General features: G+C 50.4%; 8 protein-coding genes across 8 annotated transcripts; 3 read left to right on the top strand and 5 right to left on the bottom strand.

Annotated features, from left to right (window-relative positions):
• Window positions 1-102: 102 nt before the first annotated feature.
• Window positions 103-1032, bottom strand: LTHEOB_9788 (Mg2+ transporter protein CorA-like/Zinc transport protein ZntB; the record flags this gene model as incomplete). Its single annotated transcript, XM_035519413.1, has 1 exon — window positions 103-1032. The coding sequence occupies one exon, from the start codon at window positions 1030-1032 to the stop codon at window positions 103-105; it is 930 nt and encodes a 309-aa protein (XP_035368677.1).
• Window positions 1033-2626: 1594 nt separating this feature from the next.
• Window positions 2627-8401, top strand: LTHEOB_9787 (Tetratricopeptide repeat domain-containing protein; the record flags this gene model as incomplete). The annotated part of the gene is made up of 14 exons (XM_035519412.1): window positions 2627-3434; window positions 3921-4023; window positions 4077-4142; window positions 4246-4413; window positions 4463-4539; window positions 4590-4602; window positions 5144-5155; window positions 5242-5545; window positions 5609-5911; window positions 5971-6151; window positions 6207-6287; window positions 6343-7307; window positions 7722-7810; window positions 7861-8401. 14 exons carry the CDS (start codon window positions 2627-2629, stop codon window positions 8399-8401), a joined length of 3711 nt encoding a protein of 1236 aa, XP_035368676.1.
• Window positions 8402-9302: 901 nt separating this feature from the next.
• On the bottom strand, window positions 9303-10099 carry LTHEOB_9786 (uncharacterized protein; the record flags this gene model as incomplete). Its single annotated transcript, XM_035519411.1, has 2 exons — window positions 9303-9643; window positions 9775-10099. 2 exons carry the CDS (start codon window positions 10097-10099, stop codon window positions 9303-9305), a joined length of 666 nt encoding a protein of 221 aa, XP_035368675.1.
• A 485-nt stretch (window positions 10100-10584) lies between these two features.
• Window positions 10585-13357, bottom strand: LTHEOB_9785 (Tetratricopeptide-like helical protein; the record flags this gene model as incomplete). The annotated part of the gene is made up of 4 exons (XM_035519410.1): window positions 10585-10837; window positions 10910-11533; window positions 11751-12383; window positions 12441-13357. 4 exons carry the CDS (start codon window positions 13355-13357, stop codon window positions 10585-10587), a joined length of 2427 nt encoding a protein of 808 aa, XP_035368674.1.
• A 1417-nt stretch (window positions 13358-14774) lies between these two features.
• Window positions 14775-15083, bottom strand: LTHEOB_9784 (Tetratricopeptide-like helical protein; the record flags this gene model as incomplete). The annotated part of the gene is made up of 1 exon (XM_035519409.1): window positions 14775-15083. The coding sequence occupies one exon, from the start codon at window positions 15081-15083 to the stop codon at window positions 14775-14777; it is 309 nt and encodes a 102-aa protein (XP_035368673.1).
• Window positions 15084-20463: 5380 nt separating this feature from the next.
• On the top strand, window positions 20464-21522 carry LTHEOB_9783 (uncharacterized protein; the record flags this gene model as incomplete). Its single annotated transcript, XM_035519408.1, has 2 exons — window positions 20464-20654; window positions 20706-21522. 2 exons carry the CDS (start codon window positions 20464-20466, stop codon window positions 21520-21522), a joined length of 1008 nt encoding a protein of 335 aa, XP_035368672.1.
• A 1279-nt stretch (window positions 21523-22801) lies between these two features.
• Window positions 22802-23854, bottom strand: LTHEOB_9782 (CMCJ-like methyltransferase; the record flags this gene model as incomplete). Its single annotated transcript, XM_035519407.1, has 5 exons — window positions 22802-22899; window positions 22944-23179; window positions 23229-23319; window positions 23373-23454; window positions 23507-23854. The coding sequence occupies 5 exons, from the start codon at window positions 23852-23854 to the stop codon at window positions 22802-22804; spliced, it is 855 nt and encodes a 284-aa protein (XP_035368671.1).
• A 737-nt stretch (window positions 23855-24591) lies between these two features.
• On the top strand, window positions 24592-25797 carry LTHEOB_9781 (uncharacterized protein; the record flags this gene model as incomplete). Its single annotated transcript, XM_035519406.1, has 2 exons — window positions 24592-24919; window positions 24971-25797. The coding sequence occupies 2 exons, from the start codon at window positions 24592-24594 to the stop codon at window positions 25795-25797; spliced, it is 1155 nt and encodes a 384-aa protein (XP_035368670.1).
• Window positions 25798-26665: the final 868 nt, after the last annotated feature.

The raw sequence follows: 26665 nt of genomic DNA, 5'->3' as shown, positions 1-26665 counted from the left end.
GTGGATATTATCTAAAAATCGATCTCTAAACATTATTGTGACATGCGTCCTTCAACCGCTCAATTCTCATTTATTTATAGCCAGGAAGCATTGTTCGTTCTATCACCCCCTCCTCATCTTGAGCCTCATTTGGTGAACCAGTCCCGATACATCCCAAAACATCAAACTCATCGACAAGCCTAGTATTGGAACGGATATTGCGAAGAACCACCATAGGCTATTTCTCGCCTCTGTAAGTGGATCGAGATTCATTCCGAAAAACGATGATACAAAGCTCAACGGTATGTAGAAGAAGGCCAGCTGCGTCAGTTTGGTAACCTCAACAGCCTGGTCACGAGCACGCTTCGCCTCATCGATCATCGCTTTGTTCGTGAGAGACCTGGTTTGATCTTCTATCCGTGTCGACAAGGACTTTGCACGGCGCAACAGGTGCTCATATTGCTTCGACAACACCAAGGCCACCGCTTCAACTTTATCCGAGGACTTGTCTCCGTTAGATTTTGGCCAAAAAGCGCCTCCGCGGGCCCGGATCGTCTCGATACTATTTTCTATGCGCTCCCCGTGTAGCTTTACTGCTTTCTGCATGTACTGAAGGTTTGAGAGCTCCAGGGCCTTCTTGGACAGTATGTCGGCATCTGTTGCAGCGCTTAATTTTGACTCCAGCATGTTTAGGAACTGTGATTCGGAAAACGCGCAAAATGTAAAAAGCTCGCTGACGGCGTAGAACGGATCCTTTGCAGCGACTTTCTCATCAAGAGATCTTCCATAGTTGAGTGGAATGAGTGAAGAGCTTTGGATGAGCTTCCCCTCCGGTCGGATGTTTTGGGAGATGTTCGTGCTGTGGTATTTTAATGCGATATGCGGCTGTACCTGGATTGTCGGGTGCAGATACTGAGGCTCCCATTTCCCACCGGGTCCTTGGACGCTTGTCCACGGGCCGGGGCCATACTGACCTTCGTAGAGGTCACTTCCGGTGTCCATCCACACGACCGCCGCCCATTCCTTTCCAATCTTTTCGACTGTGAGGGTCATACGCTGTTCGATGGCGAAATGCTTCTCATCGAACGCCAGAAACTCGCGCACGATTGATTTTCCCAATCCAGTATCCAAGTCCAAATTTCTTATGAGGTGGTTGAGATCGTACTCCCGCTTAGATTCCACGCAAGCTCTCCTCAGCTGTTCGATGTGATCCTGTGTTGCTTCTAACTCCGGATGCGGACGTTTCCATTCGCCTACAGTGGTATAATGGAGTTCAATAATATGACTTGGCAGTAGTGCTGGCAATGAGAAGGTTTCTCGCCTACCAGCGTTGGCATAAAAATCGAGATGCCTTTGGAAGAATTCAGGGTCCACACGGTATGTTGCTCCAACAGTTGCGAGCCATTCTGGAGAAGGCTGCCCGCGAAGAAATAAAAGCTGACTGGAAGGTGTGTGTGCTTGTCGTAGGTTCTCAGTGTGCCTTGCCTTCAGCTGCTGCGGACTCGGCACATGCTTGATCGAGACGGATCGTTTTTCGGAGCGGTAAAAGATGTAACTGCTCACAAAATCGACGGGAAATTTCGATGTCGAGGCGGTAAAAGTAGCCGAAGAAGCCGGCTTCGGCGGTACGTACTTTCTCAAGTATGATGCCAATTTGTCGAAGTTTTCGCCCGGGTAGAGACTCGATTCGATCGATTGTTGTGAGTGCTTACACACTGCATCAGCGTACTCCTTTGGTTCAACTACTGGCTGTCAGCTTCGCAGGCAAGGCTTTGAACCACTCACGAGGCCAGCACTCACGAATTGCTGATGGACGCCTCTCCAGGGAAGCCTCATCACTTTCAGTCCGGGTATCGACCGTTGACAGGCTCATGCGTGTCTGTGTGGAGTCTACGCGCTTTTCCATGACATCGAACCAAGATCAAGAAATTATACATGGCGTAAACGGATCAGAGAGCGTCAAAGCTCGCGGGCTGCTGGCCAGGCTTCCTATATAAGTCCCAAGCGCTTGCGGCTATTGCGACGCGACAAGCACAGCGAGCGTCAAATCAGGGCGCCCCAGACCCACACCTCCTTCTATTCTTGTCACCAATTCAGCGCGAGGCTTGCCGCCGGCACCATCCGCACGCCTGGGAAATGTGAGTCCGATGCGTGTTCTTTTGGGGGCTGTGCCGCGATTTCACACATGCAAGGCGTTTGCTGCCTGCATGCGACCATCAGCTCTCAGCGTTCATTGGATGAACACCACGTGCGGGGCAACAACTCTGCCTCCGGAGCCTCGCGCTTATATCTCGTCTGATTCCCGCTTGTCGCACCCTGGTTTCTCGCCCCATCGTTAAATTGAAGTGGCTCAGTCTGCGGCTGATGACTCGACATGTTCGAGAAATCGCCAGCTTTTGCATGATCACAAGTGTCCGATTCTAAACGCGGCTGCGATGATTTCTTCCGCCTCCGCCTTGTGGCATCAGGCCAAGAGATTTCTCAGCTGGGACAAGGAAAAGGCTGTTTCAGAGCCTGACCGTTATGGGCTAAGACTTGTCCACGTGGGTGATGCTCGTTTTGTAGCTATTCCTGCTAGCAAGGTACGTCCCTATTTCTGTCAACGTAACGCTTTGGGCGTGCGACTTACTCTATCAAGGAACCACGGATGAGCAGCAGCAGTCCGAAGTACCTAACAGTTCTTGACGCTGGAGGCCTGGCTCGGATCTCCGGGAGTTGGCTCACCGGGCAGCTCCAAGCATTTAGAGCCTGCGACACATTCCAACCAGACTTCCTCCGCGGCATCCTTTTCACTACATCCACAGAAGATGCTGCTCTCGAACCGCAGGCAAGAGCGGTTCTCCGCAACGCAGGCGTCGAATGGACGAGCGTGCTATCGAAATCGTCGCACGACCAGTCCGCCCTGCGTCCCGGTCCTTACCTGAGCTCCCGCAATTTCCTCTTCGAGCTCCGCCGCATCCACGATGACACGCACGAATGCTTCGTCACCACTGTAATTCAAGCGCCCTCTATACAGCCATGCTTCCAGTCGCTCCCTTTCGGCAGCTCCGACCGCGCCACCGCCCCAGCCGCAGCGGTCCCGTCGCGCCTGACCACTTCCACCGCCGCTACCACAGCCAACCTCCCCCTCGCCGGCCTGCGCATCGCTGTCAAAGACAACTTCGACCTCGCCGGTATAACAACGTCGCTATGCAACGCCGCGTACGCCTCCTTCCACCCCCCTGCCGCCGTCACCGCAGCCTGTGTGCAGAGGCTCGTTGACCGCGGTGCAACGGTGCTGGGGAAGACGAGGCTGTCCAGCTTCGCGGCGACGGAAGAGCCGCTCGAGTGCATCGACTGGCCGGCACCGTGGAACCCACGCGCCGACGGGTACCAGAGCCCTGCGGGAAGCAGCAGTGGGAGCGGTGCTGCGGTGGCGGCGTATGAATGGTTGGATGCGGCTGTTGGATCGGATAGTGAGTTCATGCTTTTTCCTTTTGACTGCTTTATTTTGTCGGTTCAATATGGGTCACTGTCTTGAGCATTTCTATGCGTGTCGTCTTGGAGAGCCATTTACTAATGGACGATTTGTTTTTTGACAGCAAGTGGTAGCGGAAGGAGGCCGGCACTCTGGAATGGCGTTGTGGCTTTGAGGCCGACGCATGGAGTGCTTCCGATGAAAGGGTTCGTGCCGAGCTTCGAGAGGTTCGATGTGCCAACAGTATTCACGCGGGATTTGCGATTATGTAAGCGTCTCGTGGATGTATGGTATGGGGATGGTCTACCAAAAGTAGAGAAAGAAGAGGTAGGTTAGCTTTGGCTGGATCATGGTTCAAGGGCTATACTAACTCTTTAACTTCGAAGCTGCCAGTCAAGTTACTGCTGCCGATGGAATACTTGACAACGATTGGGAACAGGGATCAGCTTCGGCTAATAGAGGGGTTTGTGGCTGATATGGAAAGATGCCTTGGAGTCCAAGCGCAGATGGTCGAGCTGGAATCGCGGTGGGCCGAGTCTACTCCGGCTGAGGCTGGAGGTTGTGGGTTGTCAGAATATATGGAAGCCGTAAGTGATATTTCAAGCAAGTAGCTCATTTAGTCTAACAGTTCACTGTACAGGCTTGTCGGAATTCCTTTTGGCACGATGATTTCCATAACTTGGATGGATTTCGAAGCGCATATGAAGTAAGATTTGGCAAGAAGCCTTATGTAAGCCCGCCTGTCCGATGGCAATGGTTGGTTCCTCTGTTCGCCCATATCGGTACTGCTGATCTGAATGAATACACAGGGGCATGGCATCCAAAATTTCCCGAGCTGAGAGAGATGATGCCACAGACAAGCTCGAGGTCTATCGAAACTGGTTTACAGAAAAAATCATGAGAGTTAAAGAGAGCAACACCATCGTCATTCTGCCGATTGAAGAGATATCGCCGCGCTACCGCGACGAGCCCCCATCGTTAGTATTGATAATCCCCAATGAATATTCTTACTAATGCATGCAACAGGCGAAAGTTCTATCCAAAGGGTGTGCCAATGCTATTCTTAAGCCCCATTATTGGAGGACCAGAGCTCACAATCCCAAGTATGTTCTTCGAGAACCTCGGGTAATGCTAAACACTAATGTTAGAGCAGTTGGACAAGTACCGTATGACTCAAAAGTGACAGGAAGAGAGGAGTTCCTTCCAGTGGGAGTATCTTTGATGGCTTCTCCAGGGTATGACCTTGCTCTCATAGACATGATGCTGAGGAGTCTGGAGCATACCCATAGGCCAATCACTGTTAAGGCAGGGCGAGAGTTGTTCTCCAGCCCTTGATCGACCGGTGAGTGTATTCTTACGGAAAAATTTTAGATGAATTTCATCGGCATGTCATCTCTACTGCCGGTGGAACTTCATTAATCTACATAATTGGACAATCCAAGATGGTGTGCGTGGATCGCGAGGGCGCCTCTCATCACTGCATACCTAGCATGAGTGGAATGTGTCCATTGACCAATCAGAATACGTCGCTTGGACGCCTGCATTATCTGTGCCTCACTGATGCCTAGCCGGTCATACGTCCTCTCACTCCGGCCCTCCGCCTGTCATCACTGTGGGGTATAATCTCTCGCCCCGTCCCGTTTTCCTGCGCCTCGCGTGTCGCTGGCTGGCCCAAAAAACCATGGAGCGTCTTCTTGAAACCAACAGACCCCAGAGCATGTGAGTCGGTGCCCAATCACAACTTCGTAAACGGCGTAAGTACCCGAAGATCGCTTAAGCGCTGATCAATCACAACACTTCACCAGCTTCGTCCTCGTTCCTGGCGTAGGAACCAAGGCACCGAACAAATGGTATGATGAAAGCGAGCGGCTGTGGCTTAACTCGCTGCCACCGGCTATCTCGGCAGGCGTGAGCGCGTACGCATTCAACCACGACGTCACCCCACGTCATTTTGCCTGGCCGCAGCTGTTTGGACAGGGCGAGAGGCTGCTTAAGCAGCTTGTCGAGCTGGGTGAAAACCAGGCGAAGCGCGTCCCCGCTGCCAATGGGGCGCCGAAAGTGCCGATTGTCATCATCGCCCACAGTGTTGGTGGCTTCATCATTAAAGAGGTTAGGGTGATGCAGGGTACCACCAAACTTTATTCATAAATATCGAGCTGACATTGGCGGTAGGCTTTATGCTCAGCATTCGAGCAGAAGAACCAGTACAGAGACTTGCTTGAAACGCTGGCCGGGGTCATCTTTCTGGGCACGCCGCATTCGATCTCTAGAGACGATGAAGTGTGGGACAATATTCCTTACGCCATTGATCAGAGCTATAAAGCGAAGAATCTGATTAATTCTGATGCCCGCCAAAGGCTTGCACAGCTCTCCAGCCGCTTCATGCAGGCAGCCGCGGGGTTGCAAGTGCTGTCTTGCTATGAAGTGGAGAAGACGAAGGTGAAATCCTCGCTACTTTCGTCATCAAAGATCTTGGTAGGCTCAGCCAGCACCTCCAGTCATACTAACTGTAGACCGCTTACTTGCACCTTCAGATTGCGCCTCGTGAGTTTGTGCAACTCAAATTCTCAGGCGAGCGTGTTCTTGCGCTCCGATCGGATCATCGAGGCCTGTGTGATTTCAGAGCTCAGAGTTCGGAGTTTGCAGACCTTGCTGCTTTCATTGAGACAGCTTTGGAAGACGCTCGTCTGAGGATCGCCAATGGCTCTCCGGAGTGTAAGTGGTCATGAATTCATATAATCAAATCTACAAGACTAAATAAACCTTCTAGATGATGTACCGGAAGCTTTGGCAACGTTGACAGTCAAGGATGTTAGTGACATCGACTCACTGGATCACGAGAAGGGTCATAGTAAGACTTATCTGAGCTCAAGCTCCAGGCATGAAGCTAAGATTGGTATCATTAGACAATAGCGGAGGAGGAAACAGCTCCGCCGAACCACCGAGTGACCCCCGAGCTACCAAAGGCTCGTCAGACGCTGCGATTGGAGACATCAACGATGTGGCTAATTTTTCGTCCACTCTTCCAAACCCGAAACTCCCATGTCACATCATCCCATCCAACCGGAACCCCGGATTCTTCGGAAGAGCAGACGTTCTGAGGCAGCTCGATGAGATCTTCCTCGAAAAGCATGATGATAACGGCTCTGTCTCGTCCTCTGGCAAAGAAATGACCATGTTTGCCCTGGTAGGTCCCGGGGGAATGGGCAAGACGCAGATTGCCACTGAATTTGTGCACTTGAGGAAGGACCGTTTCGACGCTATATTTTGGGTCTACGCGGATCAATCCATGAAGGTCTCAGATGGGTTCTCGAAGATTGCTTTAGAACTCGGCCTCGTTTCGGAAGACTCTGCAGATGCCAAAGACCCTGTTGTGGTAAGGGAGAACGTGAAAGGTTGGATGTCCAATCCCGTCAAATCGTACGAGGCGTCTGAGACAAGCATCGAGAAAGCCTCCTGGCTCCTTGTATTTGACAATGCTGATGATGCGGATATCATTGGAGACTACTGGCCTGTGGACGGACCTGGATGCGTTCTCTTAACAAGCAGGTATCCCTTACATCTGGACAGCATTGAAGACTCGATCTTGCAACCCTTTTCAACAGCGGACGCGTTCAATTTCCTCATCAAGCTGACGAAGCGGAAGGACGATCCGGGAGAGAGACAAGCTGGTATGGAAGTTGTAAGCAGACTGGGTGGGCTGCCCCTTGCGGTCACCCAAATGGCCGGTATCATCACTCGGAGAGACTTGTCTTTCGTAGAGTTCTTGGCCGCTTACGATGAGAGAGAGAACCAAGAAGACCTGTTCAAAACCAAGATGGAAAACCCACTCACTCGCAGGAAGTCCGAGTACGAGCATACGTTAGCCTCGGTATGGGCTCTGGAGAGCCTGAAGCACGGCCGCGCACTTCTGGACGTTCTTTCGTTCCTGGATCCTGACGAGATTCCCGAGCCGATTTTGACAGCGTTTTTGTCTCACAAGACATCCTCTAGGGAACCACCCCTTCTGCATGACTATCCTCGCTCAGCCTCTGAGTATCAAAGAGCGAGAACAGAGTTGTTGCAGTCTTCGCTAATCTCTCGGCAAAGGACCGCCAAAAGCATGACTGTGCATCGTCTCATACAGGATGTTGCTCGAGCGAAGATGACCGCACCGCGCCTTCGGCTTGCTTTCGCAACATGCCTCAACTTGTTATCCGCAGCGTGGCCGTTTGAGGCTTTTGGTTGGCGGCATAGCGTTGCCAGGTGGTCGGTCTGCGAGGAACTGTTTCCTCACGTGATAAAGCTCATGAATTACTCGGAAGGACTCGAGGGACTTGAGAGCGACATGTCGAGCAAGTTTCGCTTGGCAAAGCTGCTCACAGACTCCGGGTGGTACGTTTGCCCGATAATGTAAGAAAGTTGACCTTGTGCTGATCTTGCAGGTTTTACCACGAGAGCGGAAATTCATTGGAAGCTCTTCCACTATATGAAAAAGCCCAGCGCCTTGGCGAATACGTTGAACGTAACTTGAAGGACGAGCTTTTCACAGATGACACGATCTCGAGTGAGGATGTGACTGCCATGTTGGCGGAGATCCACCACAATATGGGCTGCGTCGCTACAGAGACAAACAAGCCGACTGATGCCGTTCATCACTTCACTGTTTTCAACGAGATGATGGCTGAAGAAGCGCGAACCAGTGGCAAGCAGAAGGAGTTTGCGATCTCATGGAATGAACTGGGCATTGCAAAAATGATGAACAAAGAGTGGGCAGATGCCGAGAAGTGCTTTCTCCGCTCAATTGAGATCATGGAGGAGGTGGATGCTTCTGCGAAAGAACTAAAGTCTTTACCGACGGTAAATTTGGGACTATCATACTGGCTCCAAGATGGAAGACTGGAAGAAGCCGATGCAGTGCTAACGGCTGGTCTGCGGGACCGCGAAGCAATCTATGGTGTCAATGATCGAGAGTCGTTCATGTAAGTGCCACGATGCCGATTCCTTTGGAGCCATCGATCATAAAACTTACAGGCGCATAGAACAGGAAGGTTTCTTCATGCTCTTGGCAACGTCAAAGCAGACTTGGCGGAGCTAAAAGCTGACGAGAGCTTGCTTGAAGAAAGCAGGGCGTATCACCAGAGAGCGCTGAGTCATTACAGAGACACGGTCGGGAAAAATCATCATCGTACGGCGGACACTTGCGTCAAGGTCGCCGATCACTGCACACGTTTGAAAATGCTGGATGCAGCAGAGTGAGTATCTCGAGGCTAACAGTTCCATGGTCTCGATAAGGCTAATTAAGAGATATTGATAGACCACTCCTTGAACAAGCCTTAAAGGTATTTAACGGCCGCCCTGTGTTCTTGCCAGAACGAGCTCGTGCTACGTTCAAGAAGAGCCACGTTCTCGAGCTTCGTGGCCTAACGGATGAAGCTGCGTCTGAGAGGGAAGCAAGTTTCAAATTACTCCAGGAGTTGACTGATCTCAGAGGAAAGACAGCAGCAGATGTTGTCGACTCTGACTTCGACAAGGTCATCTGCTTTTGGTCCCGGTGATGTACTGGAGATTCTTCAAGCAAATTGCTTAATGAGTAAGATTGTTTACGTTACGTTTGAGGTTTATGTAGAACTTTCCCGCTGGTCGTTCAATATACCTCTAGCCATCCTCTTCAGCCTTTCACTATGCCTCCAAAAGTGGTAAAGTGAAAGGAATCACAAAGAAGGAAATTGGATACAAAAGTTGCCGCCCAAACTCCAAAAGCCCACCACGTTGTTTCCTTGCGAAATCCCCTACTGTTCTATCATGTGCCTCGTAGAATATATGTCAATCTTTCCCTTCTTCCAATAATCGCCGTAAATGCCAGCATTCACATCCGCCTGAGTACTCAGGCCGCGGTCTCTCGCCTCCTCAGTTTGAAAAGGCCTCTGAAGGACGATAGACCACGTTTCGACGCCGCCGGCTCTGAGCTGTGCTGGATCGGCTCAGTCTTGCTCTTCTTGATTTTCTTAGGGTCGCCCGCAGGCTGCTGGACAACGGGCTCCTCCTTCTTGGGGGCACCCGCAAAGTACGTCCACAACCCGTATATTCCGGTCCCGATAGCTATGGCAGCTTGCAGGCCATCTGCAATAGCCGGCGCACCATGGCCGGTAGTAACAGCTGTCCGCAGTGCCACGCTGTTGGTTCCAACAGTCGTAAGAGCGGTCTGGATTGCTGCTGCCGCGGAGCCTTCAATTATCGTTAGCCAAAAAGCAGTTCGATATCCACAAATTTATTTATTTCCCTTTCCTCGAAACACCCTGCTTCTCAGGGCTACGGCAAGAAAAGTTGCTAAGTAAACCGGGGAGAAGTCTTCTTACCTGCGGCTGGGCTTGCACTAGCTAGGCCCGCAGCTCCAATCAACGGAGCAGTGACGGGTGTAGGCGCGACAATGACGACACCATGGGCGACGTAGAAGGCGGTCTGGTAGGGATTTGCTTTGATCCAGTCCTTGGTCTTTTGCGGTAGGTCGTCCCAGCGCATAGAGACGAAGTTCGTACTGGCTCCAGCGACGCGAGAGAAGAAGCGCTGGGCATCACTGGGTAGTTCGGTCCATTTCACAGACCGGACAGCATTCTGCGTGTGCGAGGTGGCAGTGCCAAGGAAGCTGGCGACGGTTGAGATGGTGCTGAAAAGGAGGTCCATGATATAACGGCCGGGGGGTTATATTATGGTTGACTTGTTGAGGAGATTCGGAAGAGCTGGCTTCTGGAGTTGCACTGAAAGTGCAGTACTATTTGGCGGATATGACGGAAACTTGTGGGAGTGGACAACTGTTGGTGTGGGGATTATAAGTGAGGTGGTGCTGGTAGTTCCCCATAGCTAACCTCTTGAAGACAGCCGCACGAGCCTCTTCTCACCCGACAGGAAATGGGACTTGCGGTGGTGAGTTGGCGCGTGTCTGAAACGAACTTGTGGGGTGGAAGCGTAGATCGGCAGGAATCAATTGGGTTGTTTTGTGCTGGACGAAGCGGAGAACGGTCAGTGCGGCCGGAGGCCACGAACACCCAATGACTCACCATTCTAGAACTTCTTATCATGGATGGGCCTGTTATTCGAGTCATTCGATACTTTTTCCTTTCAAGACGTACGTTGCTAGCAGCGAAAGACTGTTGTAGGTACAGATCCTCCTACCTCGACCAGAATGCGATCAACTCGACGAAATCCTGATCAACCAACTCTTCAGCTTTCTTCCTCTTCGTGTTTTCCTGTTTACCCGCAGCTTCATAATATAAATCCACAGCCTCTTGTAGAGCCTCGTCTGCATCAGTCTTGTTTTGCATCATCTTCAGCACTTGGCTGCGCTTGAACTGTGCTCGCGCCTTTTCTGGGACATACGTCTCGCTGTTGCTGTATGCTTTGAGTGCATGGTCGAGCAACGCCCTAGTGCAAAAGATATTAATATCAAATACCAAGCTTGAAAAAAAATATAGAAGGAACTCTGGGGCTGCATACATAGCTGTGTCCTTCTGCTTCAACCTGATCGAATGTTCGGCTACCTTGACGCACACATCCGCCGTTCGATGATGGTTGTTGCCCAGCGTGCTCTTGTAATGCAGCAGCGCCTTGCGATGGAACATGAAGCTCTCTTCTTTCTTTCCCAGCTCCGCCTTGATGTTGCCCAAGGCGTGCAAGAATCTGCCAGTGAAAAAGCTCTCGCGGTCGTCATTTCCAAACGCCATCTCGCGCTCGCGCAAGCCGGCGACAAGGTAATCGAGAGCGGCATCAAGCTTACCCTGCAACCAGAAAGACAAGCTGAGGTTTACGACGGGAGGGGAGAGGTTAGTTTCCTTGAAGAAGGCGAGGCGGCGCATCGTCTCGATGGAGCGATTGTAGCATTCTTCTCCCAGTGCCCATTGCCGACTCAGCATGTGCGCATTGCCCAATTCGTTCCAGCTGATAGCTAATCGCATGTCACGCTGTAGCAGCTGCGGCTTGGCCTCAAACTCAGCTACCATCATTGAGTTGAAGTTCGAGAAATGCGCGAGCGCTACTGACGGCTCATTTGTCTCCGATGCAATGCAGCCGCGATTATGCGTTATTTCAGCCAACGCGGCCCGCATGTCGTGAAGGTAGTGACTGTGCGGAAAAGGAGAGGGAGAGGCTCGGCCCTGGGAAATCCGGGTTACCCAGGTTTGGCAGATTGTTTGCGCCATGTCGTTGAGAAGCCGGGAGTCGGCTGATCGCCCGCGCTCATGATGGTACCTGATTTGATTAATTAATACGCATTCCTAGCTTGTCGTTTTGTATTGGAAAGAGCGATGTGGATAGAGAGGGAGATAGGAAAGATGTTTACCATCCTGCATCAATGAGTAGCTTGGCAAAGCCGTAGTCACCAGGCAGGTCATCCTCTGATGGTACTGTGCGATTGCCAAGATCTTTCAATTTCAACACGTGAGGAAAGAGTTCCTCACAAGCCCACCACCTCCCGACTCCGTGGCGCCAAGTAAAGGACTCGAATGGCCAGAGTGCAGCGACCATCCGCACGCATGCCATGAAAGTGTCCCGGAATTGTTTATTGCTCATTCTCGTTCGCGCAACATCCTGGACTGTTCTGTGGACAAAGAACTTCTTTTGTGACCTGTTGGTGGTGATGAGAGATGATTGGAGAAGCTCATCCTTTGCCATTCGATAGTCTTCCAGTGTCGAAGGGAAGCCAGGGAGGTCCACTTTTCCGAGGTTTTCACTGAGTAGACGCTCTGTTATTCCGTCATAGTCAAGCATAGACAAAGCATTGAGCAGAGTAGCTCCGTATTTGAGATTCTCCAGTGCCCATACTGAAGCGAGGTTGTGTTCGTACCCCGGACCACGCAGGTTAGTGTCGGGAGTTGCTTCAAGAAGCTCTTGTCGGGACTCTCTTTCGTTGTAGGCTTGGGTGAATTGATCGAAAGTCATGTTTCGATACTTGATCACGCTGGCCATCTGCGCTCTGAAAAGAGATAAAGTCAGTATATTCGAAATGTGAGCCAGGAGCAGAGAGGTTTACAGTGCAAGTGGAAGGCCACCCAATCTCTGACTGACAGCCGCAGCAGAAGCACGAGTTGGCGCATCCCCTTTCCTTTGGGTGACCTTGAGAAGAAACTCTGTGGCTTCTGCAGGTGTGAAAGGGATGAGATGCCAGCAAACAGTCCACGAAAAGGGGCTTCGACTGGTAATGAGTATAGACCCCGGACCGTCGTAGGGCCAGTAGTCGTTGATAGTATTTGAGACCTCAATGCCATCGTATACAAGCAACCACGATGCGAGATCTGACTCCTTGTTCTTCACATTTTTCAACGGCTCAACCAGCCATCTCCTCACCAGCTTGCGCGTGTATGTAGAATCTCTCAAGTCAGTCGAGCTTTTGGAGACTAGGCCCAGCTTGAGTGCGATCTCGTTGAAGTCTTGCGCGAGCTTCGACGTGTCATTAGCATGGACCCAGAAGACAGCATCGAATTTGTCGCGATGGCGCGATACGAACTCGATGGCTACCTGTGTTTTGCCCATTCCGCCAGGACCGCAGATGGCAAAGGTCCTGGGATTGGTCTCGCCTTTGGTCGCAAGCGCTGAGTTAGAGGCGGACAAAGATTCAGGAAGTAACGCTTCCTCAATAGCCGTCAGAGCATTGTGTCGGCCATGGAAATTCTTGCTCGGGCCGAAGGGCACGAAGTGGCATGGTAGTATTGGGCCTTCTTTATCGTTCATTGATGGAGAAGACTCGATGTAGAGCTTTCGGAGGAAAGTCTGCAAAGTGGGGTCTCGATCATGGCCAAAATATTCGGGTGAAGGCAGGAAGGACCATTCATCTCGGGCCCTGCCGAGGATAGCATCATCAGGAATGGCGGGTATGGAGATCTCAAGGTCGGTCGGCGGTATTTCCAAGTCAAGTGCGTCTTCATCGTCGCCGAAGGATAGAGACAGCATATTATCATGATAAGTCGAGGCAGGATCTTCATTTGCGTGGTGAGATGCCGTCTCCTCCTTTTGCATTTCTTCATCCGCCATATCTCGCCAAGGGAGAGATATCAAAGACAGTGACAACAAGTGGTTTGCGACATGCTTGGTCAAATACTCGGAGCTTGGGTCCGTAGAAGGCTTTCGTGTAGCAGGCAGGCCGTATTGCGGAGAAGAGCTGCTGCCTGGGGGCGCGTCTTGGGCAGGCGACAAGCCACACAATGGGCATTCCACGAACGCAGTACCCGGCCTTGCAGCTCTCCTTAACAGCGGTTGAAGCTGCTTTTCGTTAACTGCACCTTTGTGCTTCGACTTCAAGTGTTCTTCGAAGTCGGCTTCCGAGCGGAAAATCAAACCAGCATGACTTGGGGCCGCGCATCGCCAATACTGGTTGTGCATCCGCATATGTTGGACCCACACAAGGGTATCGTGGAACAAAGACTGATATTCTGAGCAGTCAGGATGCAAGCAGATGTACGGATCGAGATCGCGATAAACATGTTTTCTGAGAATCATGTCAGTCGGCCAGCCTTACTTGAACTCTGGCAGGCGCACATACCTCCACTGAGCAGGCTTCGCTTCTGAAATGCTGACAACAAGGAAGCAGTAAGGGCATTCGAATTCTTTGCTGCCGGGAGGTATTTTTGGAGGCGGAGGAACCTGCACGTTCCCTGTATACTCGGAAGGTGCATTTTTAACAGTGGAAACTGAAGCGGATTCCAGGATGACCCCTCCGTCAAACCTGGTTTTGGAAAACAGAGAAGCAGTTGTATGCGATGGAGGAGGACGTTGTCCAGCAAGCAGCGTGCCAGCTTCGGTCTCTTTGGGGCTTTTTGGTGAGCCTCGATGTGGTGCGATCAGGACGCCTTTACCTTTCGAGATTGACTGGAGTGATGATTCCCCGTCTTCACTTTCACCCCTGAAGCTCAGCTTCTCTTGGTGCTTCCGCCTGTATAAAAAGCGCTTTCTCCGTAAGGTGATGGATCGTGCTAGCCTCTCCCGCAATGGTTGGTCCGCATGTGGGCATTTATGTGCAACAACCTCGAGAGCATAGTTGTAAAAGACGTCGCCGCAATCATTTCCCTCTTCGTCTTTCATCTGGAAGTTTGAGGCTTTGACATTCTGATTAATAATGGATGGCCGTCGGATAGCTACTGAAAGCCTGTACAGGCGGTCAATAGTCAGCTCTATGCCCTTAAGACGCTCGGCGGAAGGAGTCGGGGCATCAGCCTTGTCTGCGGACTCGGTAATCGACTGGTGGGACGATGTATGGGATGATTGGGACGACGGATAGGTGTCATTAGGTGTCTCTTCGATCGATGAGTCTGGTGACTGCAGCTGCGCGTCGGAGTCTAATAATCCGGTTGCATGTATCGCTGAATGTTGATTAGCACACGTAGCGCCTGTCATGCTTGGTGGAGCTACCTCTTTTGAGGAACCACTGAAGCCCTTCAAGCAGTTGGATCATCAGAGTTTTTGCTTCTGGGCTATCGCGCAGGCGGTAGTCGAGAGACGCATGGCCCGAGGCAAACACGCCGATGTTGCTGGCCCAAATGTTGAATCGTGCCAGCTGATCATCCATATCTGTCGACTCCGATTTCTGCAGGTTTTCGTCATCCAGACCAACATCCACAAGCAAGTGAAAGCAATCGGCAACGGCCTTGGCCTGCGCCGCGATCCTTGGGTGTTCAGCCATTGTGTATCGTGTTAGTCACCCAAAGCTATTGAAATAGTCTCTGCTGGGTAGCAACTGTATTGCAAATTGAGAGCTTTTCAAATTGCGGGGTAACGAGACGTCGTGATCAACCCCACTCATGCTCACCTGCATGCCGAGATTGCCAGCACATTCTTGGCAAGGCTGATCTCACGGCTTTCCACCGAATATCTCATGGCTTTCAAACAATACTTTAGGTCTAATGGGGGTCTGTTTGATAAGTAGGTGTCTTCCAACTGATAGCTTTCTTCAATATACAGTGGATATGTAAGCTGATTGATATCGTGGATAATGTAACAGACCGATAGTCTGCTTACTGCAAAGTTACACTATCTTCTGCCTATCAGGTAGGCCTTTTTAGAATCATTACCCTCTTGCATTTTCTCAGACGATATAATTCCTTCAAACCAGTTTCGTCTTCAATAACGAACTTACAATCATTACTGTTGATCTTACTCACAAATTTGCAAGATTGAGCACTTATTACAAAACAAGCTTATATCATTAGAAAATTATGTGAAAGATAAGAAGTATTCTCGAAAAGATACTGTTAAGTTCTCTGTTCTACTAGGGACGTTTAGAAAGGTTTCCCGAACAGCTCGTAATAATCATCCAGAAGGGGAGTAAACACATCTTCAACATAACGTTTACGAAATGCCTCGTGATTCAGATCAAAGTTGTGATTGTCTGATCTTGGGTGGATGCACTTGGATACTGCCGAAGCAAAGTTCGGTCCATCCTCTTGGAAAAGTTTCTCAGATAGTCGGTTCGCAATGCTATACCGCGTTAGTGCATGCCATGCGCCATGCCCGTCCAGATCCTCATCCTTGAGAAAGCTGATCAGTGGTCTGCTACAAGCAAGCTCTATCAGCGCCACACCCAAAGAGAACAGAGTCTCATTCTTCAGTATTGAAGGCCCGTAAAATATCTGATGTCCAGAATCTTCAAGGCTAGCCACATGCTCAGAGGGGGCTGAAAGTACTTGGCCTATCCAAATTTGGTAGCTCGAATGAGATTCGTCGAATAGAATGTCTTCCAACGTCCATTTCTGTCGAAGCCAAGGCGTTTCGTATAGTTGGAGAACTGCGTACGCCAGTGCCAGAGAGAGACCACATCTTTTTCGTCTCCAAATGATTTCGCGCTTTTCGATCAAGACTTGTAAAGGAAAAAGGCGATATCTTTGATGCTCCTCAACATCATGAACATGGTATGAATGGCCCCCACACGTGAGAATACCCAAACAAGGACCTTGGGCCCCCGATAGAGCGGTACAAAAGTCAGCTATGCGGTCTTTCAACGGACACGCTTCGCAGGAGGATGGTCCGTGTTCCACAACCGGTGCGACGGTCGCCTTGGCCTTGTCAGGTTGACCAGTATCCTGTGTTCTGTATTTCTGGTTAGTAAGAAAGGTTCAAATTATTGGAGCACTGTACTTACAATGGTCTATTCACGAGTAATGTGGCACTTCGATGGCCCCAAGGAGACATCTCGTGTTTCTCGTGACTGCGAGTATTGAAGTGCAATCGGAACTTTGGGATATCTTCTTTTTGTTCGTTCTTCACAGGAACGTCTATCAGAAGGTCTGCATGGTGCGTGTGCGTAGCGGCGCAACTTTCCGGCCATGATTCCACTAAATTCTGGAAAAGCGCAGCAGTATGGTTTTGCACCTTGAGACAATACTGTGGTAGACGGTTTTGTAAGACGTGTTGTTGACGACGCAATTCCGAGGCTACAGCCTTTGTTGTAAGATTGTGGATGCGGTTGATGTCGGTTTCAATCTCAGTTACCAGTTTCTTGTACTTCTCAGCCCGCGATGCCACGGATAGTTTTTTAATTCGCTTCCAGCGATGGAAGAGGTCCTTGAACTTCCTCTCGTCAATTACGCCATCCTTAATGAATGGAACCTAAGAGCGATTAGTTCTATTTCTGCCTTATCAGTGCCAATTCCACTCACAGTCCCTTCTTTGCTTAGTTCCAATTTGCTCTGGAGCTTCCTAAACTTGCGAGCAAGAACTTCCAGCAGCTCCCTATATGTCTTGCATGCTGATTGTCCCAATGTATTCTGGAGCTTTGCGACCACAGTCTCATCCCATTGTCTACTTGGATCGTCTATTATGGTCTGATATTGCTCGTCCGATAGGCTTAGGCGCTGGCAGAACAGGTCCTCGCAATCATACGTGAATATAGTTGCGCATGTAACGAAGGTGACATAGATCTCGTTGAAAATCTGTCGGTGCCTCGCCATGTTTTCCATCAAGTCGAGCTTTCTCATTTCCATCAGCCTTGGGTTTCAAATTTGGAGTCGGTTTTCTCACCCCTTGAGTGTAGTGTTCGAGCGCACTGATGAGCAGTGGCACGGCACCCAAAATGATGCCAGCAACCTCAAGTCCTGACATATTTTATCTCAATCAAATGAGTGTAGGGGAGAGCCAATTTTGCGTTTGGGTGAGAAGTGAGCCCTTTTCCGCCTCATGTAGCTTACTGCGAAATGCGGGGCATGAAGCGGGGTTTCGTCTCCACCAAGAATATTCTCGTTTGATCTCACTTCTCTTTGGATCTGGCAGAACACTTTCGCGCCCAACTTCTGGCAACCTCTTCTGGTCTTCTCTTGCGCTTCCAGTACCGATTCGGATATCAAGATGGCACAGGCCATCTCTCAGAGTCATCTACAATGCATCGCGTCTCTTGAGGAGCTCAGCAAAGCTGCAGAGCAGTCTTGGCGATGTTCCGAAGACTATAAGCTCGACCTTCTCAACGAAGTCGACAAATACAAGATATGGGCTGGAAACGTTGGTGCAGGCCAAACGTGTCATACATCTCAACTCTCTCTTGATTACCGACTCCGTGAGGCAACGTTCTACAAGCTCCAGGTGTGAACCCCATGTAGAAAACCTCGAGCAGTATCAGATCATAGCTCCCTTTACACAGCATATCCTAACGAAAACACAGGTTTCGACCCTCATGGACACCCTTCGCAAGCATGTAAGTCCACAGCAAATAGTAATTGCGTGTCCCTGACTCTGAGAAAGCTGACTATGCACAGGCAGAAAATGGTATAAAAGACTCCGCTGTTACAAGTGAGCAATTCTGACTGGAATGGTCACCAGCAATTCAAATCCTCTCCGGAAATCGTATTCCATTCGAGGAGAGCTCCTCAAATGTTGAGTCAGATGACGGCTCAGCGGAGAATTTCACCTTCGATCAGGAGGACGACTCACCTTGGGACATGTCATCAGGCTCGGACTCTGATTCGGACTCTCTTGGAGTGGAAGATTCCAATGGATCACCCATCGCTGGGACTCTCGCCATTCAGAAAACCGAGTTGGGCCAGCTTCTCGAGTCCATCAAAGTTGTGGTGAAAAGCCTCTACAGAATGCCCATCCAGCGACCGGCCCCTGTCGATCGCTTGAAAGTCAAGTCTATGGATGATTTTTCAATTTATTATGAGGCAGACTGCAGGCACGTTCGAGACAAGTTTCCCCGTCTCGATGGAGCGGTTGTGGGACGACTTGGGAGGCTCATCACCCGTCGACGAAGACTCTTAGCTTATCGGAAGCTTCAACAAGACCAGCTCCAGCCAAAAGAAGGTAGTGGCTTTCCTGCTACGATGTGTACAGCCATTCATCCCTTGAATATTGTAAATGCAAGTTCTTTCTGACAATGCTGAGAATAGATTCCGAATTCAAGTTCCTGGATCATTCAGAAAGTAGTCCCCAGGAATCGTCATCCGAAACAACAGTCTTGGAGAATGCACAATCATCAGATACTGAAACAGTCTCAGTCTCATCAAGGGCTACCGCCAAACGTACTCGAGAAACTTTGACGGAAGTACCGCCAAGGCCGAAAGACTCGAATGGCACAAAAAGGACAGCATTCAAATGCAACTACTGTGGCTCCACCACATATGTCAATTCTGACAGAGCGTGGATGTGAGTTTCTCCACCCCTCCCCCCACCACCACTCCCTCCAAAAACCTGCGGCAGGCGGCGGGAGACGTAGAAGAACCGTATTGACCTACCTGATCCCACAGAAATCACGTCTTATCCGACCTTCAGCCGTATGTTTGTACTTTTCCGGACTGCGAACTTGGAGATTACATGTTCGAAACCCAAGAAGCATGGTTTCTGCATGAAACCGAAGTTCACCGCTGCACATACTTCTGCAACAATGAAGGGCACCCAGTCTTTTCCCAAGTGCATGACTTCAGTAACCATATGAAAGAAGTACACAACTTTGAAAACGACCTCGAGCCGACTTTTCTGGACATTTTTCGGTGTGTTCGAGGACTTACCTCAAGATCCTGTAACTTATGTTTTCGAGAAAAGCCCGTCAAGAACATCAAAAGTCACATATCAAGGCATCTTGAGCAAATAGCTTTGTTCGCTATTCCTGAAGCTGATTATCAGGAAGAAAATGGTAATTTTTAACTCACGCCGTGCGCAAACTATACTGACATCTAGTAGACGAACCTCCAGAAGTCAGAGTGGTGCATGCATTACCCACCCCAGAATCCATCACATTTCTCAACCCCGAAATGGGAAGTTTCAGTGGTAAGCTCTCTTGGATAGACAAATATGAGGTGCTCATAGGTTTTTAGCACAAGAGGATGGAAATTCCGCAAAAGAATTGGCCGTGGGTGGTGGTATGCTGGAAGCTTTTGCTCTCCTTCTCGCCATCGTTCCCGCAGTTAGTGCAGCGGCAAACCATCAACGGAGAGTTTACAGTGCAGTCAACACCTTCGCTGGCAGCAAGGTGAAGGACGAGAGACTAGCCATCCAGTATCAGCACCTTCACAACGAGGTTGCCTTGCTTCACCTTACCATCCGGGATTTTGTGGCCGATTTATCGACTCTCACTGCAAACGAGAAAGAACGGCTGCTTGGACTAGACAGGCAGCCATTGAGCGATAGTCGTTTAGGACTAGCTCTGTCGCAAAGGCTTGGTAATGCCAGCGAGGCTTTTTCCTACATGTTGAACACAGCTCTCGAGTGTCTTGATAATGTACTCAGTGATCGTGTACTGGGGCTGGACAAGGACGACGTCGCGGTTGGTATTCCTGTGCACTGTACCATCGCATAGCTGACTTTTGCGTCATCAGCAAGCGCCGCTGGGGTTGTATAGGAAACTCGAGCATCTCCGGGCACATGGCGGGAGCTCGAGAGACCTGGGAGGGAGAATCAAGTTTACGTCGAGTAACAGCAAGAGACGCAGAGTGCTGGCCACGCTAACAGAACAGAACAAGACCTTGGAGCGTTTTATTCGCCACGCGCCAGCAGCACATGAACCACACGGGCCACAGACAGTCAAGATGAGTGACTACAAATTGCCAGCCCCCTCAAATTCCAGAAACCAGATTCAGAACATGTACGACGCCATATCCAGAGCTTGGACCTTGCAATGCAACTGTTCTTCACCTCACGAAGCAATGCTTTCGCTGAGCGAGTGCTTTTCATGGGTTGGAGATGATACTAGTATCGAACTCGACTTGCTTATCTCCACGGGAGACGAGGCATACCGCAAATGGCAGGAAAGTCGCGTTCGTGTTGAACCTGTGTGAGTGTCAATACTTCCAATCCCTTGAATATGTACTCACTGTGTGTACAGGCCGCGACGCGACGCGGTAGTTCGGTTTGACAGCAGACCACCACCTCTGAAGTCCCGCAAGAGTAGTACTTCAACCGCTGAAGGAAAGACTCCCATTGACTCTATCTGCGCCGTAGTTACCAAGGCTCGCCGCAGCAACGTTGTTCTTGATGTGGTGTACGAGAGTGACAGATTGTGGCACAAAGCATGGAAACGGACAGCACAGATCATGAACCCATGCACACTTGATCACCTGCTTCGCCATGAGCATCAGAGAAAGCTGAAGGAGAGGCGGATACTTGCAGTCATATTTGCCCACGCTCTACTACACCTCTGTGATGGCAATTGGCTGAAGAAAGAGTGGGACAAGACCCAAATCTCCTTCTTCTCATCCGCTCCTGAACAGCTCAACCTCAAACCGTACCTCATAGCCCAGTTTCAGGCTCTTGAAGAGGATCACGAGGACGTTGAAATTCAGCTGCACCCAAGTCCTGCAATCCTCGCTCTCGGAATATTGCTTCTCGAGTTACAGATATGGGGAACCATTGAGAGTAGAAGGCAGCCGGATGATCTCACAGATGACGGATCTGTGAACGTCAACACTAATTTATTGACCGCAGAGCGCGTTTTCCAAGAGACGGACGATGGGGTCTTCGAGAACTATCGGAAAGCAGTGCGTGCGTGCCTCGACTGTGACTTCTTGGATGAGCACGAAGTGAATTTTAACGACGAGGAGTTCCGGTCACTCGTGTACGCAAACATCGTGGCACCACTGGAAAGAGAGTTGTACCAAGGTTGGAATATGAGCCCAAGTGATCTTTTGAGTGCATTTCTGTAATTTTCGGATGACATCGATTGTTCTAGCTGCAATGGCTTTATTTTGTTTGTAGTTTAGAACATGATAAAGGTTGCATGCTGCAAGGACGGTCGCATCCATCACACAGAATGCAGCGCTCTCTTCGTTTGGGGGCAAAGTGTCAACAGCCAAGTCTGGATGCCACACCCGCATCATTCAAAAGAAGTGCCTCCGCCACATTCTCCGTCGGGAGTAAACAAAGTCTCGATTTCCAACAGCCGCCATTGACTTGCCTAATCTCACGGAACGCTAGCATTATAGCGTAGGTAAGGCTCGCCGATCCCAGTGGTGACACCTCCTCACTTGGATACGCGTTTGCGGACTGACAGTTCTGTAGTAGCCAGGATGGGTCAATCGGAACACGGAGCGTCATCTCCGTCTGCGCCCATCAGCAAAAGGCAACCGTGGAAGGCTGTGTGGCCAGCACCTCGAGAATCCCAATCTCAGGCGAACGTGTTTGGATTTAAGAAAGGAGAGGCGATGGTATTCGATGGCAACGCTGGCAACTTTTTCGCGCGCGATAAGTGGACAATCGAGCAGGAGAGCCGTCATCAATCAGCCTCAGGATGATCACTTTCCTTGGCTCTTGGTCCGTCCGAAGTCCTCAACCGGACCACCAAATCCTACTCAATAGATGTTTGAAATAAAAATGGGATCTGATCGAGTTCTCCGTAGTGAAAATTGTACAACCTTTGTTAATGTATCACACATACAATCTCAACATGGAACGCTCATACAGGTACGGTTAGTGTGAAGAATTCCAAGGTGAAAGTCATACAGGGACGTTTAGACGCTGCGAATTAAGGCAAAGTGGGGGGTTTGTGTACACATTGTGTAAAGGACTGGAAGGATCAAGGGACAATAATGAGCACAATAAAGATCCATAACGAATCGCTGAAGAGCAGATTCATCTGGGGGGATGTATTGGTTATATATGTGAATATATGCTATGTAACATGACTTGAAATAGTGAACGAGCTCTCAACAGGGTCTTTTGCTGGGGTCAACAGGTTATCATCGAGTTGTATTGAGTGGTGGTGAACTAGTATGAGGCGGTCCGTTACACAATGACTTGGCGTCAGCACCTTGCTTGCTGCCGTTGCTCCTTGGGTGGAAGACGAAATGTGGGGACCACTGGACAGAATAAGAATGTGACACTAGACATATAATGCAGTAGGGATGTACAATGTAAGTCGTACAGAAGGATTGACCATCTTGACTGAAATGCGGGAATATTTCTTTCGAGCCGCTTGGGCCGTTGTCAAAATCCGCCGTAATAAACGAGAGCGCGGACTTCAATACTCTCCCTTGGTGCTGTATCCTCGTTCCGAAACAGAATTGGAAAAGAAGTGTGGGCAACTGGGAACCTTAGCCATAGCACGTCAAAAGAGAAGGATTCATACCAGGCTTTCCGCTCGGGTCAGTGTCGGACTGTAAGAACACCCAAGCCTCGTTTGGCTGCTGATTGCTAAGATAGAACCATTTGAAAGCGTCTGAATAGTAGACTTGGCGGTTTTCGACAACATAGTCTGGATACACCAGATCGCATGGCTCAAGGTCCTGGTCAACATTCATCGTCTGGGGATCACACATTGCCAAGGGCCAATCCTTGACTGGTCCAACGAGGGGTTTCCAAACACTGCTTTCTTATCAGTTACATTTTCATCAGATTGATTGGCTTTGCTTACTTCACGCATTGGACTTGATGCTTCAAGATCTCAGCGGCCTTTTCCGGGTTGAGCGAACGGACCATGTCCAGGACCCAAGGTACCGTCGTATCTGTCAATTGGGGTCAAAAGCCGCATTATGCATGATGCAGGCTCCCCCCTTACCTATGTGCGCGATAGAAGTAGGTTGATTGTACTTGTAGGGTTCCCCAGTCGAGATGGGAAAGATCTCATGACGTTTCCGGACCTGTTTTCCTCCTTTGTCAGCTCAATCCTCCCTTAGGGAAAGATTCACCTACGGTGTGCTCGAAGATCTGAACATGGCAAGCACCCAGAGTCTTGCGAAGCATATCAGCCACCTCACGCAAGTATATCTCTTTGACTTTTGAATCGTCGTCCCAGTCCCCGTACTTCATCCTGCTTCTGAAATCATTGATGCAGCAGCCATCTCTTCTGAAGGATACCTTATCTTTATCAGGTCGAATGTCCTGCACCATGATTTCATATCTCTCCAGCTTGATATTGGCCCTTGGAAACCCCTCAGGTGGGGTGTAACGCAGTGAGTATGGCTTTTCTTCCTGGTACAGTGGATCCCTCTGGAGAAAGTGTGTATGGGTCCAGACTTCTGCAGTTTTCATATGCTCCATTTTGAAAGGTACGGGGCGGAGGTGTATGAGCCGTGGAAATGGAGACAGTCAACTTCTACTTCAGTTGTAAGCAGTTATCTTGATTTTCAGAATGGAAACAGTCAACTTCCGATCCAGTCGTAGGCAGTTGTCTTGATTTTTAGGCAACGTAACACACAGTTGGTTGGCTCAGTTACGAGCAATTGCTTTCACCAAAAGCAAAACACGAGGCTAAAATCGTGCCCAAAAAACGGCGAGCACATGCCAAGAAGCTACCTAGCAGGCCGTTGAACTCCGCCAGACCCGGTCATTCTTTAGGCGTGGCATGTGCCGCGATCTATAGCGCCACGAAGTATTAGGTATGCTTATTAGTCTGAGCGCAACAGCACTGCGCGAGACTCAAATAAAGTTCAAACCTGTTTTTAGATAGGTCCGAGGCTAATTCAGAAGCTCTGACCTCACTCTTCCACACCAGCAAACCTGAAACCCAACCAACACACGTCAGCCCCTTCGGCTCGCGACAAGCGAGCGTCAAGGGTTTCTGGAGACGAGTATCAGGACCTGACAGCCAATGGAACCTAAATTAGCGACGTCAGCTTTCCTAAGCCCACATAATCAGCAGCATGATCTGCGACCGTTCAAATACCCCATCCAAGCTCCTGAGAGCGACAAAATAATGGGCCCCGCTTCTACTTCGACTTCGACTGACTTTCCATGATTGCGCCTGCAACAAACAGCGAACAGCGCCCGACGCACAAATGAAGACCTCATCACGACACAGTCCGACCAATGCCGTCTCGCGCCATTTGCGCGAAAGCCGGCTCTTCCGGAGGCTTCTCAAGGCCCAGAGGTCGAAGTTTGCAGGAGCAACATACGATGTCCCCGCTGCAAACTTGGACCTCAGTTACACGGCGAAAAAGAAAGACGATGCAGAGCGACTCGTTCCCGACATCCAGATCACGCCGCCGCCGCCTTACGAGACTCTTTTATCAACACCTGCCGTCCATGATGTTCCACGATTTCAGCCGGTAATTCACGAGCCTAAACCGAACCAACAGACTGCATATTCGGTGGCATCATTAAGCAGTCAGTCTCCTTCCTGCCACGCGATAATCCTCAGCTGACCCGGAACGATAGCGCCTGCACCCACCAATACTCTAACCCGACCGCTTGACGAATTCTCAACTCCTTCTCTGGAGCCCTCCAGCTTTGAAGACATGGACCCATCATCCGCGCCAACTTTTCTTCCTCACACCACGCCTCTCCGCCACCACCGCAGCGCCGAAAACCTCCGCCAATCCAACCCCATTTTCCTCACGCGACCATCACCGCTAGGCAGCCACCCCGTTGGAGAAGACCTTACCACCGACCATTCCCTCACCAAAGAGCAAACCCTCCCAGCCACGCGCTACCGACGACCCACCCAGCCACCACTGCTCAGGCGCGCGAGCAGCTACCCGCTCATCCCCGTGGCCATCATGTCGCCCATCCGCGAAGAGGACCCACCGCGCTCCCCGCTCCGCCCACGTGCCGCCACCGTCCCAGCCGATGCTCATTCCGCCATCATTAAGCGCCAATCACACCGCCCGCCGATTATTAGCATCCTCCGCCACACCCCGACCACCTCGGCTCCTCAGCACCGCCAGCGCGAGCAGAAGCACGTGCACTTCGAGCCGTCCGTAATCCCAGAGGAAGAGGAAGAGGAGGTGGTGGATGCGCCAGCTCCTTCTCCCTTGCGGAAAGAACAGTTGCTCCTGTTCTCGGCGGCCGTGATGGTCGCGTCGCTGTTGCTGGTGGTGGCGTTCGCGGATGTGTTTGATTCGGCGCGCGCGTGTGCGCAGGTGGTAAGGCTCGAGTATGTCGTTGCGTTTATTGTGGGATGCGGGGTCGCGCATTGGCTTTCGGGAGTGGCGGAAGTGGTGGGGGGAACTTTGGGGAGAGCGAGGGAGGAAGGTTGGGTTTGAAGGGGTTGGTTTCATAGCGTGCACATCGGCTTGGGTATTTGGACTGGTGTTTTATAAGGGAAAAGGGAAAAATCATTGGGATTGGGCGGTATAGGGCTGTCTGGACAGGTGCCCGTGGGAGCGATTTTGGCGCATATTCATGGAGTTTGGGGGATGCGAGTCTGGTGCTCTGCTCTGTTTCTCTTGTCGTATATTTTCATTATGCTTTTTAACGCCGCGGAAAAGCGCATTATCCAATGGATACCCTCCTGGACCTCAGGTGTCTCAGTTCAACAAAACATACAGATAAGCAGCTGCCTTTTCCCCCCACACAGTTTCGCTCCCACACCCACCGTCCGTTAGGCTATGTGAGCAGTACTGACAATAGTTCTAATCTTCAGCATGAGATTTAGTATTTGTGCTCCTTTGCTGCTTATTTGGATGACCATCACTGCACCTTTCACCACGACTATTGTACTTCATGGGGGTCGATCGTTCCGTGCTTCGTTGCAAGAGTGGCGATTGATCAACTTGGACTTGCTCGTTTCTGTTGGCGTCTGGACCAGGAAAAAGGAACCAAATACCGCGTTTCATTTTGCGGGAAATTCGGCGCCTCCAACGGCATGGTGCCCCTCGAGAGCACGCCATGTCTCTCGTTTGTTGCTTCGTGTGTATTACCGCAAATTGATAAACGAAGTAGTGATGTGCCGTATATGACACTTGAATAGAGCCTGTTCAAGCGAGCATCGAAAAGGTAAAGGTAAATATTTGTACAGTGTATAAATAGACACCTTGTTGTCCGCTTGAGTGAAAATTGCAACCTTGTGCATCAACAAAATCATCTGCACCCACCAATTTACACCGCATGACCCAGCTACACGCGTCAGGC

This window comes from Lasiodiplodia theobromae, assembly GCF_012971845.1.
Source record: "Lasiodiplodia theobromae strain AM2As chromosome Unknown scaffold_33, whole genome shotgun sequence".
Taxonomy (NCBI): Eukaryota; Fungi; Ascomycota; class Dothideomycetes; order Botryosphaeriales; family Botryosphaeriaceae; genus Lasiodiplodia; species Lasiodiplodia theobromae.
Note: the sequence above shows the minus strand (reverse complement) of the source record. Positions and strands in the feature narration are given on the sequence as shown.